The sequence below is a fragment of the Giraffa tippelskirchi genome, chromosome 9 (assembly GCF_054371585.1).
Source record: "Giraffa tippelskirchi isolate mGirTip1 chromosome 9, T2T-mGirTip1v1.2.pri, whole genome shotgun sequence".
Taxonomy (NCBI): domain Eukaryota; kingdom Metazoa; phylum Chordata; class Mammalia; order Artiodactyla; family Giraffidae; genus Giraffa; species Giraffa tippelskirchi.
Window position 1 is genome coordinate 30,100,501 of NC_137283.1, and position 15,784 is coordinate 30,116,284.

The following is a 15,784-nucleotide window of genomic DNA, read 5'->3' on the forward strand; positions in this document are numbered from 1 at the left end:
CATCTGCACGTCCTTGTCAGGAATAGTTCTGCTGGGAGGTGTTATGCCACCCAAGTACTTCCAGAATAGAGTCTGTTAATCCTGTTACCACTATAGAAACTCAGAGGAAAAGTCTACTCAGGCCACTACTGCAGCTGCTGTGGCTGTCCGTGTTCCAGCAGCCACACCCTCAGTACAGAAAGGAAGTCAAACAAGACGGATTTTCCTTCAGGTGGAGGGGGATGTAGAGGGCTGACCTCACTCTGTTACTTACACCAGCAGTCTCTAAGTTTTTCTTGTAAACCACTGTTAGTTAAAAAAAAAGGGGGAGGTGGGGGGAATGAGCAAGCCCATCTTGGGCATACATACACATACACACACGGGCACATACAATAGAAATATAAGCTGCCATATTAATTGCTATATACATTAAAAATATACCAAAGTATCTATTATGTGAGCATTTCCTTTAAAAAATAAATATAAACAGCTGTTTTAACTGCATTGGATAGACTTATACTCTATTGCTAAGTTGCTTCAGTCCTGTCCGACTCTGTGCAACCCTATGGACTGCAACCCACCAGCCTCCTCTGTCCATGGGAATCTCCAGGCAAGAATACTGGAGTGGACTGCCATGCTCTCCTCCAGGGATCTTTCCGACTCAGGGTTCGAACCTGTGTCTCTTACATCTCCAGCATTGGCAGGTGCATTTTTGCCACTAGTGCCACCTGGGAAGCCCTGTACTCTATTAGGGGTGTGTGTGTGTGTTACCCCTTGCCATTCCACCTAGTGTGGCTTGACTTCCAGCCTCCAGGCTCTCCGTACAGATGACATCCCTGTCCTACATTTATACAGGCATGTCACGGATGGGTATGAACCTGTCAAGACCTACAAGCCAACAGGCATCCTGCAAAGTCTGTCAACAGACATGTCACCTCAGAGGCCTCAGCATACAAAGGCAAGAACCAGCTAAATAAACCAAATCCAACCATCAGTCATCCAATAAATATTTTCCAACAAAAGTTTATGGATATATAAACCCAAAATGAATGTCTTTCACTGTCTAATTCCACATAATGCAGGAGAGCTCAGAATTACCCATGAATCTAGTTGTGGAACAAAAATTCTTCAGAAAGGCAGTGAATATGAAAAAAAAAAAAAAATCTCGCACTTCTCATGATAGTGAAAGACTGTCTTTTCAGATATAGAAAACCGAAGACTTGGCTCAAAGTTCTGCTCGAATTGATAAAAATAAATTATTTTATTGGTAAAACCTAGAGTCAGCCAGAAAAAAGTATGCAAACTTCCCCCAATCACTATCAGTGTGGGTATAAATTGACATGATCCTTTTGGAAGGCAATTAGTAAATTACATGAAAAGCTTTAGACATTTAACCATTAATTCAGTAAGCCCCTACTTATGACTTCAATCTATATAAACAGATAGATATATGAAAAGATTCATGAAAATGTTTAAGAATATTTATAATGCAAAAATTGTCAAGAATCTACATTTTTATTGAATGGTGGAACTGTTAAATGCTTTATGATATTTCACATAAGAAATTATATACACTATTTGATTTCTTATTTATTAAGTACCTATTATGTACCAGGCACCCTTTGAGGAGATTGCAATTAATAAATATAGACAAAGCTTTCATAAAGGTGATATTTCAGTCAAGGGTAGAAGAGACATATACTACATAATCAAGGAAATAAGTACACATGCAAAATATTTTTAGAGTAACAGAAAGTAGTAGAAAGCTGAGAGCTGAAGAATTGATGCTTTTGAACTATGGTGTTGGAGAAGACTCTTGAGAGTTCCTTGGGCTGCAAGGAGATCAAACCAGTCAATACTAAAGGAAATCAGTCCCGAATATTTGTTGGAAGGACTGATGCTAAGGCTGAAACTCCAATACTTTGGCCACCTGATGCAAAGAACTGACTCATTGGGAAAGACCTGATGATGGGTAAGATTGAAGGCAGGAAGAGAAGGGGACGACAGAGGATCAGATGGTTGGATAGCATCATCAATTCGATGGACATGATTCTGAGCAAGCTCCAGGAGCTGGTGATGGACAGGGAAGCTTGGCATGCTGCAGTCCATGGGGTCGCAAAGAGTCGGACACAACTGAGCAACTGAACTGAACTAAATAGAAAGTACTATGCAGGTAATAAAATAGCGATGTAATAGAAATTGCTGGTGGTGAGAGCCTGGGATTATTTTATACAAGGACTTCTCAACATCTGCACTATTGACGTTGAAAACCACATACTTTGTGCAGGCTTTTTTTGTGGAGGGAGGGGGGTGATGGTTCTTGTGCATTGCAGGATGTTTATTTAGCAGTATCCCTGGCCGCTAGTCACTGAAAGCACTCATCCCAATCATGACAGTAAAACATGTCTCCAACCATTGCCAAATGTCCCCTGGGTGGCAAAATCTGACCCGAGAACCACTCCTTTAGATTCAGTGTAACGTAAGGCTTCTTTGAGGAGGTAACATCTGAGATGAGATGTATGCTTTTAAATAATCTTTAGGATACAGAGAAATTTTCATGATACAACAGTAACATATATAATATAGTCAATAAAATGTTGATGTTGATCAAGGTTGATGTTCTTTTTAAATCTCTATCTAGATAGAGAATACAGCATGATGGTAAGAAGCATAGACCTGTCGCCATGCTGTCTTAATTTCAATCCCAGTTTCACTGCTTTTTAGTTAGGTGACCTTGGGTAAGTTACTTTACATCCCTGTGCTCTTTGGTCTTCATTCAAAGAATGGGGATGATACTAGTAGTACTTAAATGAAGTGAAGTTGCTCAGTCGTGTCCGACTTTTTGCGACCCCATGGACTGTATGTAGCATACCAGGCTCCTCTGTCCATGGGATTTTCCAGGCAAGGGTACTGGAGTGGGTTGCCATTTCCTTCTCCAGAGGATCTTCCCGACCCAGGGATCGAACTCGAGTCTCCCACATTGCAGGCAGACGCTTTACCATCTGAGCCACCAGGGAAGCACTTAAATAAGTAGTATTAAATGAGTGTTAAGTACTTACTACTAGTATCATCCCCATGGTAGCTTGGAGGGTAAAGAATCTGCCTGCAATGCAGAAGACCAGGTTTGATCCCTGGGTTGGGACGATCCCCTGGAGAAGGGAATGGCAACCCACTCCAGTGTTCTTGCCTGGAGAATCCCATGGACAGAGGAGCCTGGCGGGTTATAGTCCATGGGGCTGCAAAGAGTCAGACATGCCTGAGCAACTAACACTACTACTACTACTACTAGTAATAAATGAGTTAATACCAACAACAGTCCTAGAAGAGTGAGTGACACATCTTGGAAGCACTATATACAATATACACATATATATTATTATATATACAATATACTTATATATTATACAATAATACATTAAAGTTACATTGATATATATTCTAAATTTAATGCACATTACATATTATAAATCTGATGTATATATAGATACAGACACTAAATATATATACCAGATATTTCCATTGTCTTTTGGTGAAACAAACAAAATGTGTTAATAATGGTAGAATTACAGGGGATTTTATTTTGCTTGTCTTTTTGTATTTTTCACAGTTTTATAAACACAAATGTAAATGCTGCATTCACATCAAAATAAAAATCAATATTATTTTAGCACAAAAGAGAGAATTTTTAGACTTTCACCAGGATCAGCTGGTGAAGAGTGGGATAAGAAGGCCAATAGAAGATGTGATCAGAAAAGCCCGTACCAGGGAAAATGAGTCAATTGTCAAGTGAAAGTTGAGACACCCCACATTCAATCTGTCAGTCAATTCATCATTCATCTGAAATTTAACACGTGTTTTTTGCCAGACACTGTGCTAGGTGCTGGAAAATCAAAGACAAATGGAGGTGGACTTTCTGCAAGGAACTCACAGCAGAAAGGGGACAAGAAATACATCCAAAATTAACCACTGTACAATAAACAGAACTACAGGATATAATGAGGATACCAGCCCAGGTCTCTGGGGGCTCCCAAAGGAAACAATTAGTTTCAGTTGGAGTGGAGGGTATTGTAGGAAACTTCACCTATCAGATGACACTTGCATTTGTCTTTGAGGGATAAGTTTGGAAAATGCAATCATTTGTAAGAATTCTCATTTTAGGCAAACACATAGCATGCTTCCTAATCAAACACCAGCAAGATGACCTAGAGAGGAAAATCACAAAGGACAAAGGAGTTATACTTCAGAAAAGTGTTTCGATCTCATATCAGAGTGCCTGGTTTCATAAAGCAATTTGTGAAAATAAAGTTTGACTGTCATAGGAATTAGAAGGCGTAAGTTCAAGTACTATCTCTGCCCCCTACCAGTCGGGTAATCCTGGGCAAACCACTAAAATCTCTGACCCTCCATCTACTTCCTCATTCATATAATAGTGATAATAATACTTTGCAATAGTGTTGTGAGCGTCAAATGAGATAATGCAAGTAAGAGACTTTCAGTGACATTCAAATATTTGGGATGATAAACTGTGATGGCTTTAACATAATACAGACAATTGTGAATAATTATAATTTAATTTTTAACATTTATATTTAAATACAAACAGTAAGTAAAGAAATCAACTGTATATACAACACCAATTAGACATGACTTTATAGCCTGATTGGCTCCATTTATTTTTTCAGAGCTCTTAACCTATTACTAATCCAAGTGCATCAAGCTATAAAAACTTTATACAATTCTTTCCCTAAGATAACATAATCTTTACTTCTTGAGACACTTTATACTAACGTCAAACTGAAAGCACCTGGATAAAAATGAAATGGAGACTCATAATTGCAAACTGTTTTCATGTTGAAAGAAGATTCTACCACATTCTAGGACTGAATTGCTCTTGCTACAGTTTAGGATTGAGCTATAAAAGTATATCACTTAGCCTATGTCTGCCTACCAGTGCAAAGTATAATGGTAAACAGAAAACAGAGGTAATTACCTAGAAGCATTAGGCCAAAAATTCTACTTCAGCCCCCTAAGACTGAAGTTGCTTTGCAGGTAGCAGGGAAACCTAGGACGGGGCCATGTTCAATTTTCTCTTAAAACTTTCTTCCCTCTGAATCCTTTTCACCTTGAACACTCAGTCCTATCATATCTGGAGAAATGATACTTGTTTGCTTTTTCTCCCTTTAAAAAAGAGATTTACCAAGGCTGATCGGAAAGGCTTAACATGTCCTCTTGTCATGGCCCTTGATAAACATTTCATCTAATATTTTCTGAGACAGTTTTAGTTGAAGCGTGCAGAAGACAAGTCAAAACAATAATACATAAAACTGCGGCTTTACTTGAGTGTCTTAAAAAAAAAAAAAAAAAAACAGAAAACCCTGAATGCCTTTAAAGGACATCTAACCAGAATTGGCATCTGAAAAATTAAAGAAAAAGAAAGTCCCATATACTCAGTTCATTTATTTCTCCCCCATTAAAAAACATTAACAACTCCAGTACTTTGGCCACCTGATGCAAAGAACTGGCTCACTGGAACAGACCCTGATGCTGGGAAAGATTGAAGGCAGGAGGAGAAGGGGACGACAGAGGATGAGATGGTTGGATGACATCATCGACTCAATGGACATGAGTTTGAGTAAACTCTGGGAGTTGGTGATGGACAGGGAAGCCTGGCATACTGCAGTCCATGGGGTCAAAAGGAGTAGGACACGACTGAGAGACTGAACTGAAAAAACAGATGTAATGAACATAAGATTGTATGTGGTCTCATCTAACAGGATATAACAATGGCACATTTCATGAATTACTGACTGCCATTCATCTCAAAAGGCGAGATACTTAGGAAGCCTTCAACTCTCACCTTGAGTAAACTACCCCAATTGGCTTTGAAAAAAGAAAATATGTGTTGTTTTTAAAATACAATTTCTTTGAGTATCAGTTACCTTTTATTACACTTTTGTCACTACTAGGGAATCCTTATCGGCCTCATTTTGTTCTGTCATTAGCCATGGTATCAAATATCAAACTTAACTCAGTTTAAGAAGAACAGTGCTTTATACATCAGGAAAATGATTCTAGCTCTTTCTAATAGTTTTTCACCATGTGTGACCATGTATGCTTTTTTCTATTTTGTGTATTGTGTCATTACCTACCAAGCTATGGAGAAGTCAGTTCATATATTCTAACAAGAAAATATCACTTCTGACATTTGTGTGAACTTTACAAACTTTACACACTATGGGAGAAAACTTTTTTCTTACCTGTACAGTGTCAGCTTACTGATCATACTTATTTGTTAATGGCTTGGTAACTTATACTTACAAATGTCACTTCTCTGTTTTGATCAGATTTCAACTACAGATAATCGCAGTACTAAATTCTAAGTTAGAGGATAATTTAAATCCAAAGGAAAATATAATTCATCATCACAGCTTTAAAAATAGTCCAAATATTTGAAATGCACATTCACCTGAAAATTTTGATGCAGAATTAAAATGAAAATCATCCTTCCTCAAAATCTTATCTAATAATTTTCATAGAGACTTCTGGAGTTTATTGCTCAGAAGGAAAACTTAAAAACAAGCTAATTTTTTTCAAAAGGCAATTTGTCAATAGAACTGAGTTAAGCCATTGAGAATAAGAGAATGGGAAAGAGTTACTGACATTTTGTGTGTATGCATGATGTGCGTGAGCTTTGTTTTGCTTTTTTTATGAGTAATATGATCAGGAGAATACTGCTCATGATACCATTTTGATTACAGTGTATAAGATATCTTGGGAGAGTTGCTATTAGTTGACATCAATGGTACTGAAATACAGGCCAATCTTGTTTTGCTTTGTTTTGCTGTATAGTGCTTCACAGATACTGCATTTTTTACAAATTGAAAAGTGTGTTAGTTGCTCAGTCATGTTCAACTCTTTGCCATCCCATGGACTGTAGCCCACCAGGATCCTCTGTCCATGGGATTCTCCAGGCAAGAATATTGGAGTGGGTTGCCATTTCCTTCTCCAGGGGATCTTCCCAACCCAGGGATTGAACCTGGTTCTCCTGCATTGCAGGCAGACTCTTTACCATCTGAGCCACCAAGGAAGCTGGTCTACGGCAACTTTCAACCAAATAATTCTGTCAGAGTCACTTCTTCCAACAGCAGTCTCTCACTTTAAGTCTCTGTGTCACTTTTTAATAATTCTCACAGTGCATGCTGTGCTAAGTCATGCTAGGTTGCTTCAGTTATGTCCGACTCTATGTACCCTATGGACTGTAGCCCACCAGGCTCCTCTTTCCATGGAATTCTCCAGGCAAGAATACTGGAGTGGGTTGCTGTGCCCTTCTCCAGGGGATCTTCCAACCCAGGGATTGAACCTGAGTCTCACATTTCCTGTAGTGGCAGGCAGCTTCTTTACCTGGGTATTCTCACAGTATTTCAAACTTTTTCATTTTTACTGTACTTGTTATGGTAATCTGTGGTCAGCAATGTTTGAGGTGACTATGACAAAAAGATTACAACTCACTGATGCTTAGCATTTTTGAGCAATGAAGTATTTTTAAGTAAGGTATGTACCTTGTATTTTTAGACAAAATGCTGTTACACACTTAACAGACTACAGTATAATGTAAACATAACTTTCACAGGTGCTGAGAAAGCAAAAGATTCACATGATCTGCTTTACTGCGATATTTGTTTCATTGTGGTCTTTTGCAACAGAACCAACAATATCTCTGAGGTGTGCCTTGGAATCCAGAATTAAGGGCACAGAAGATTAAACCTGACTGGTAGTTTTGCAAATGAAAAATAGAGATGGACTTGTGAGATATTTACAAAAAAGAACAAATAAAAACTGGTAAATAATGCGATGGAGTGACACGTGTGTGTGTGTGTTTGGTGTGTGTATTCAGTTGCTTAGTCACGTTCCACTCTTTGCAACCCCATGGACCGTAGCTCGCCAGGTACCTCTCTCCATGGAATTTTCCAGGCAAGATTACAGGAGGGGTTGCCATTTCCTACTTCAGGGGAGCTTCCCAACACAGGGATCAAACCTGCATCTCTTGCGCCTGCCACATTGGCAGGCAGATTCTTTACGACTGCACCAGGTGGAGGGATGGAGCAAATCAAAGAATACTTTTAAGTTTAAGAAATCAGCAAAAGGACAATACTCTGAAAAGAAATCAAAATGTGAATTCTTCAGGGATATCCAGGAATATCAAGTTCAGGGAGGAGAATGAAAGGCCAAGTAGAAAGAGACAAAACAATTGTAATAATTTGGCTGATAATTCAAATAAAACATCCAATAGTCAGCTGCATGTCTGCGACTGCAATTTGTGATGACTGTGGTTCTCTTGAGGACCAAGACTATTTGCTCTTTGTCTCTGAAAGCCCAAGCATATCTAGGCACACAGTTTATGTGGCTGGCTGACTGACTGCATAGAGATTTGGTAACGAACTGCACAAAGAAAATGAGTTGTGAGTGTGAATTAAGACCAAGGAACAAAGCAAGGAACTAAAAGGACAAAGTTTGAGGAATATTGAAGGAATGTGAGGAGGGAAAAGAAACCAGTAACAGAGATACGAAAGGTCTGTCAAAGAAGTAAACCCAGGGAGAGAAATGGGAGTGGAAGGGAAGAAAAAAACAAGAACAGAATCAGAGGAGTACCTGTGGGGTAGGGTGGGGGTAATGCTACTTATTCATAATTTGAAATCATATATATATATATAAACTCTGAAGATGCACCAATGCAAAAATTCTAAAGTCACAATTAGTGAGCAAAAGTGAAAATCATTAAAATGTTTCCTTAAAATCTTCAAGTAAATAAATTAATATCTCTTCTCACATTGATTCATCCATTTCATGTGGGTACTCAATAAATGTTAATTGAACTAAATTAATAACATTTGCTCAGTGGTAATAAAAGATTAATTAACTGTCTGTCTTCTCTGTTACTCACGTTTATTCCCATTGCTTCTGCAATTACTTCCAGCCCAAACAGAAATTTTCTATTTCCTTGACTTTCAGTATACACTTTAATATTTTTCCCCAACAATACAGATGAACTTATAATTTTTGTCCTAATTTTTGTGATCTTTTTCCTGTTGAAAAAAATTATTTTCTCTAAGTTAATGTCAAGAACTATGTATAACGTCCCAAATATAGTTTCACAAATTCCTTATTTAATTCCAAAATAGTTTTCTCTGCAGAAGATGTGATACCACTTTTTATGTGTTTCTCCTTTTAGCTTATGTTACTTTATAATACTTTGGGTACAAAGTCAAATAACACCACAAAAGAAGGAATCTGGGGAAATTATTGTTAGCACTCCATCTACAAAAGACGGAAGATGTCAGTAATAGTCACCCAAAATTGTGACTCATTTCAGATGTCAGAATTCTGGGTTGAACAGACTGGGTTCTGAAATGTGTGTTTGTCAGATGATTTTCTAATGAGTAACAGATAGTTCCCACTGGGGAATGGAAAAAAAATAAAAATATAAACAGATATAGAATTAAAATAACTTTATGAATGGCAGCTTAACTTCTCTATAAAATTCTCTCAGTACAAGCCCAGTGTCTCCAAATGGTTGCTTAATGTAGCACACCACTTAGATTCAAAATGCTATACTTAAAAGTGTCGAGAAATTAAAAAGAGAATCATATACCACTTGGCTGTATACTGTATTCTCCGCATGTTCTTACATGCCAGTAACCTCTATCCAACTTTTTTTTTGTTACTGAATTACTTTGTGCAAAAGCAATTTACATTACATGCTGCCTGACTACGTGTGATAATTTGCACTGATTGTTAATTAATTCTGTAAGTAAATAGCTGCTGTAATCTCCATACTCATCAAGGTTTCGTTATCTATCAGCTCTTCTTGAGGACAGAGCAGCTGTAACTAAACAGGCAGGATTCCCTGAATGTGCAAGAAGGTAGTCCTGCTTTGTAAAGACTGCTGAGGGAGAGGTATGTCTATAAAGTGATGTTATTTGCAAGGCTTGATTTCCGGTAGGTGACACATCAAGGGATTTAGAGTGAAAAGGATTTTGCTGATGTGCAGTTCCAGTGGTGAGCAAGGAGAGATAACAGCTAAGAACAAACTGGAGGAAATATTGAGTAATATAAAGAGACAGGGATAAGAGCAAAGTTTTTGGAATCCAAACAGCCTGGGTTCAAATCCCAGCTCTATCATTTACTAACAAGGAAGCCTCAGGCAACTTATCTAAATAAACTTTCTAAGCTTTGGTTTTATTCATTCATCTGTTAACTTGGGGTACCAATTTATACATTTCCAATGTATTCTGGAAGGCTGACAATTAACTGCCTCCTAGTGTTTTTGTGATGCTTAAATAAGGTACAGAGTGGTAACACAGAACAACTGACTTAAAATGTATACAATTCTGTGTGTGTGTGTGTGTGTGTGTGTGTGTGTGTGCGCGCATGTGCATTTAAGGCAGTGGTTTGGTATTCAAAATGGGTGATTTTAACCCTTGGAGGAAATCTGGCACTATCCACAGACATTTTTGTTTATTGTATCCTGGGGCAATTGGTGTTACTGGCATCAAGTAGGGAGAGGACTGGGATGTTGCTAAACATTCTGTAATTTCCCTGTGACAAAGAATTATCTGGCCCCAAATGTCAGTACTTCTCAGAGTACTGAAGGCATAATTTGAATGACTATTTGTGATTACAGGTGGTTAGTCGACACTTTGATATCCAAGCAAGAAAAATAAACTATTCTTTTTTTTATCATCATCATCATCTTAAATCCATGAACCTCTCCTGAGTTAGAATCCAAGAGTTTCTCAATTTGCTGAGCTAATTCTATCAATTCAATATTACATTGTTATTACCATTATTCAGTTGCTAAGTTGTATCCAACTCTTTGCAACCCCATGGACTGCAGCACACCAGGCTTCCCTCTCCTTCACTATCTCCCGAGTTTGCTCAAACTCCTGTCCAATGAGTCTGTGATGCTATCCAACTAACTCATTCTCTGTCACCTCTTCTCCTCTTGCCATCAATTTTTCCCAGCATGACAGTCTTTTGAGTCAGCTGTTTGCATCAGGTGCCCAAAGTATTGGAGCTTCAGTTTCAGTATCAATCCTTCCAATGAATATTCAGAGTTGATTTCTTTTAGGATTGACTGGTTTTATCTCCTAGCTGTCCAAGGGACTCTCAAGCCTCTCTAGCACCACAGTTAGAAAGCATAAATTCTGCAGTGCTTAGCCTTCTTTTATGGTCCAACTCGCATATCCATATATGACTACTAGAAAAACCATAGCTTTGACTATATGTACCTTTGTAGTCAAAGTGATGTCTCTGGTTTTTAATATGCTGTTTAGGTTGATATTACATTAAATGCTATCAACAATAGGTGTTTTCCAGAACCCCTGTTTCTGCCAATCCCTTTTAAGGTGAATCAAACTGCATCCAAGAGATTTAAAGCCAAGGGCATAAGAGACAGAAAATAAAAATTAAGCACTGTTGAAAGTCAAGTCTATTTGGAGGCTCAGAAAGAAACAAAAAAGGGCTGAAGACAATTGTGTGTGCAATACTGTCAACTCTCACACCAGTTAGGAGCCTTTGGAGAGCAACTATTTCATAATTAGCTTCTGAAAATCACTGAGGTATCTATCAGTAGACTGTCCTCTCCTTTTTCCACTCTCAAAAGCAGGTCGCTATGGCAGTGGTTCCCAAACTCATCTGCATGTTGGAATCTCCTGGGAGCTTCCAAAATCTCTGAGGAACTGTAATCCAATCTGTTAAAGGGATAGAGGGGGTACCTGATCTTTTAAAATATTTGCAAGTTTTAGAAGATTTCCAAGATGATTTTACTCTGTAGATAGGTCTAGGAACCCCTGTCCTAGCAGGTAGGATCAAGAAGAGATTTCCATCTGCTTCAGACTAAGAAGTAACTTCTGAAAGGACAATTAAAATGGAGTTGGCAAGAAGATACTTCTTGCACTGAGCTGCCTAAGCACAGTAAAATTAAACCAGGTTGCCAACTCTTTTATTGATTTCAGTCACTCAGTGAGCATTACTGAATCAGGGACTGGGCTACTGATGGAAAAAAAAATTCTCCAGAAAGCATCTTCACTATCTCCCAATAGCGCTGCCCGATCCCCAGGACTGGTGCTTGTTTAGGTCTGGAGAAGTCCGTGGGAATCAGTCTGGATGTGTGTTTCACATCTGTTAACCCTTCTCTCCATCTCTGGATCAGTTCACTGGTGCAAGTTAACTGAACCACTACCCTGTCTTGGCGCTCTCTCTAACCTGATTTTGTCGTATGCTTCTGTGGTATGCTCCTCAGCGTTTTACTGCATTGCTAATTTGTTCGACATTTCTAAAAGCCAGTGACGATACCTCTGTTGTTGTTGTGTTAGTCACTCAGTCATGTCTGACTCTCTGTGACCCCATGGAGTGTAGCCCACCAGGCTCCTCTGTCCATAGAATTCTCCAGGCAAGAATACTGGAGTGGATTGCTATTCCCTTCTCCAGGGGATCTTCCTGACCCAGGGTTTGACCCTGGGTCTCCTGCATTGCAGGCAGATTCTTTACTGTCTGAAGCACCAGGGAAGCCCCAGTTAGGCAGCACTGAATTCTGAGGGCCCAGCCAGTGCTAACACCCTCAATTATTATGCGGGAATCAGTAAACAAACATGGGAGCTGTGAAACACATGAAGGATCTAGGTCTGCTCAGTTTTCTCAGCCTTCCCTGTGCGTCTCCAAGCCAGAATCTCAGTCAAAGACCTTGCTAGATGTTCCCTGCCAGGTGATTACACGGAAATAAAAGCCTGTTCCCCAAGAAGCACACCCTCAAAGCCACAAAGACTATCACCTTTCTAAGGACCTAACAAATGGCAAAGCAGAGAAAAGACTGGCAACTAAAGAGTCTTCAAGGGCAGACACAGAAATGAGCTTATAGGCTGGTTATGTGTGACCCCTTTTCTTATACAGGGAAGGAAATCGAGGTTTGTAAAGACAGAGGAATGCAACAACTTGATTGAGATCATACACATTATTAAACAGTACTGTCCAGCATCTAAACATCCTTATATTGGCCAAAAAGTTCGTTCAGGTTTCGCCATGAGATGTTAGAGAAAAACCCAAACCAACTTTTTGGCTAACCCAATACTACTTCTGAGATCCACAACACATTATGACAATAAGCTGACAACATTTTATGAGATTTTTGTTAATTCTAGTGAATGAACATCTTGCTTCTCCCACCCATTACTACAAAGACCACCATGGAAATTAGTGTTACAAACTACCATGAAATGTGAAAATTGCAATGTGTTTTAAATGTTATGATTATTGCACTTTTATTCTTACATATATTTTCATTCAAAATGATCCTACTCAACAATGTTTCATACTTAATCTTATAAAAGTCTAGAATGGGAATTTGTCTGCAAACATCCATTTTTGGATCCCTAGGTCATGTTAACTACAGCGGGTCTCTGTATGTGTGTTTCCTTTTTTCATCTAGATGTGCAACTCACAAATGAAAAGCAGGCAGACGAGAAAGCCATTAATGCTATCGTTATAAATTCAGTATCCGAATACAATATCACAGATGGACCAGCCAAGGAAACCCCCAGTGAGAAAAAACTGTCAGAATCCAGCATATCATTGTCCTCCCTTGAAGAAAGCCAAACGAAATTTTCCTACCTCCAAACTGATACTTCAGTTCATCCGAGAGACACTGATGGTATGTTTCTCACAATCAACCCATCTCTAAATAAAGCTCCCCAGCCCCCTGGAAAATCATCACATATGCTGTTAGGGGAAAAAAAAAGTCTTTATGAATATTAATCAGGAAGACTTTGATTTGAAAACTCTGGTGAATGACACATGTCAAGGTCACCTTGCAATTACGAGGTGCTTGGCAGGTTGTTTGCTCTCAAAAGTGGGAGTCTGAGGCAAAGTGTTTTAAATAGCTTGAGCGAGGCATAATCATCCTTGCTATGGAGCTATGAAGTAAATTTTTTAAATGGCCAATTTTTTTTCCTCTTCTTGGATCTGGAACTATTCAACCTTTGAGTCTAGACTGAGAGGACTGAGAGGAGAAGAAGGCAGAGCGGAATAGTATCAAGAAGTTCAAAAAGTGTAAAAATAGACTTCTTTAACTATAAGGATGCTGACATCAGCAGCCTGTGGGAAAAGGTTGGTTCCTCTAGGTAACACTACCTCCTAGGCATTTGAATCAGTGCAAAGCTACACCAAACCATCTCGATGTGTGACATAAGAGGCATGTTTCATTTGCAAAACCAGTTTCAAACTGAGCTGATGTTAAATGATCAGCATAGTCAAAGTTCAAAGTAGTGGACTTCAGACTAAGACATATGGAATTTTAGTCAGGCTAACTTTGCAGTGACCTTTACAGAAGATGCAAATCATTCAAGAGCTTTATAATATTCCATATTGATATTTGCATTTAAGGAAAACTTGAAGTTTCTCAAAGGAAAACATAACAGAGTCTAGTTTCTGGTTTATATTTAAATTCATATTTGCCTTTCAAAATAAGACAAAAAATGAAATGAACTCTGTATAACAGGAACTTTGAAATCACATCAGTTTAATTCCTGACTCAAATTTATTCACTGTATAAAACTGGATAAAGTTTTACCACCTATGAATCTCAGACTTTCAGTTATATAATGGTGCTAGTAACACACCATACGGTGTTTTGAAGATCAAATGAAATAGCATGGGTAAAACATCCAGGACAAAGTCTATCACATAATAGGTGTCTAATTTTTGCTTTTATTATGATTATGGTTTTAAAAAGTAAGGAAAAGATTTCTAATACATGTTATATATGATCTCGTGAAAATGTCATCATGGATGCTTTAGACCAGAAGCTACAGACAGGATTGCCTGCAGGTGCCAGGTGATAATGCGAATAATGAAGCATGGAGTTAAACAATAGGGATTGGTGAGTATTATGGCAAGGTGAAGAGCACTACCTCTACTCAGCACCAACTAATTGTTGCCAGAAGGAAAAAGAGGTTCAGAGTTGCCAGACCTAGAATGTTACATGCAACCTCTCAATTTGTAAGTGTTGGCAACACTTATGATGTTGCCAACTTCTTTTATGAAGCCCCAGATACTCACAACAAGACATGGATTTTGGCTAACTTTGGCCTGTAGACTGCCAGGTTATGACCTTGAGTCAAGATGATGTCCACGTTTCTGGTTTTGTTAGAGTTTGATGCTAATCAAGAAAACAGGCAATACAACAGAGTTCTCAGCATTTTGACAGTAAAGAATTTTGTCAAATCATGTCAGGGTTACACAGCTCTTGTAATGATTCCAGAATCAGAAGTCCCATTACATGTATCTATCCACACACACACACACATACAACGGAACCACTCTGACCTGTCTTATCAGGTATCTTGGCAGAATGAGAAGGCCAATGCAGTCAGCATGTTGCCTGAACCCTTGTATTCTCAGGGAAGACCCGAATGAGTATTCTATTAAAATGGCAACCCTACTCTGGTGCCTCATGTAGGAAAAAAACTAACTATTCACTCTGCAAAAGAGCAAAGGAGATTCATGAAGACCACTGAATTAGACTGTCTTGTTAAGGCCTGGACCAAGGCTACTGCAGTCCAGGAAATTCCAATATTAAGCTAACAACCCAGGTTATAGTTTACCCTTCATTACCCTATTTGTAAAAAAAAAAAAAAAAATCTCCTTACCAAGGTAAGCACTTTTGGTATCTGGTTAAAAGAGAGAGTAAAACATCCAGACAAGGGCCCACAAACAGTGTGAAGAAACTCTTACTATCCTAGCAGCAAACATC

The 15,784-nt window shown here is 38.6% G+C and overlaps 1 protein-coding gene and 1 long non-coding RNA gene across 2 annotated transcripts in view; one reads left to right on the top strand and one right to left on the bottom strand.

The window, feature by feature from the left end:
- Positions 1-15,784, bottom strand: part of LOC145520893 (uncharacterized) — an 867,842-nt gene that overhangs the window by 689,877 nt on the left and 162,181 nt on the right. The window lies entirely within an intron of this gene.
- The window catches only part of MDFIC2 (MyoD family inhibitor domain containing 2), a 108,149-nt gene that overhangs the window by 82,565 nt on the left and 9,800 nt on the right, over positions 1-15,784 (top strand). Inside the window, exon 4 of the mRNA XM_081528382.1 lies at positions 13,463-13,684. Within this exon, the coding sequence (XP_081384508.1) occupies positions 13,463-13,684 (222 nt within the window). The remainder of the gene's footprint in view (positions 1-13,462; positions 13,685-15,784) is intronic.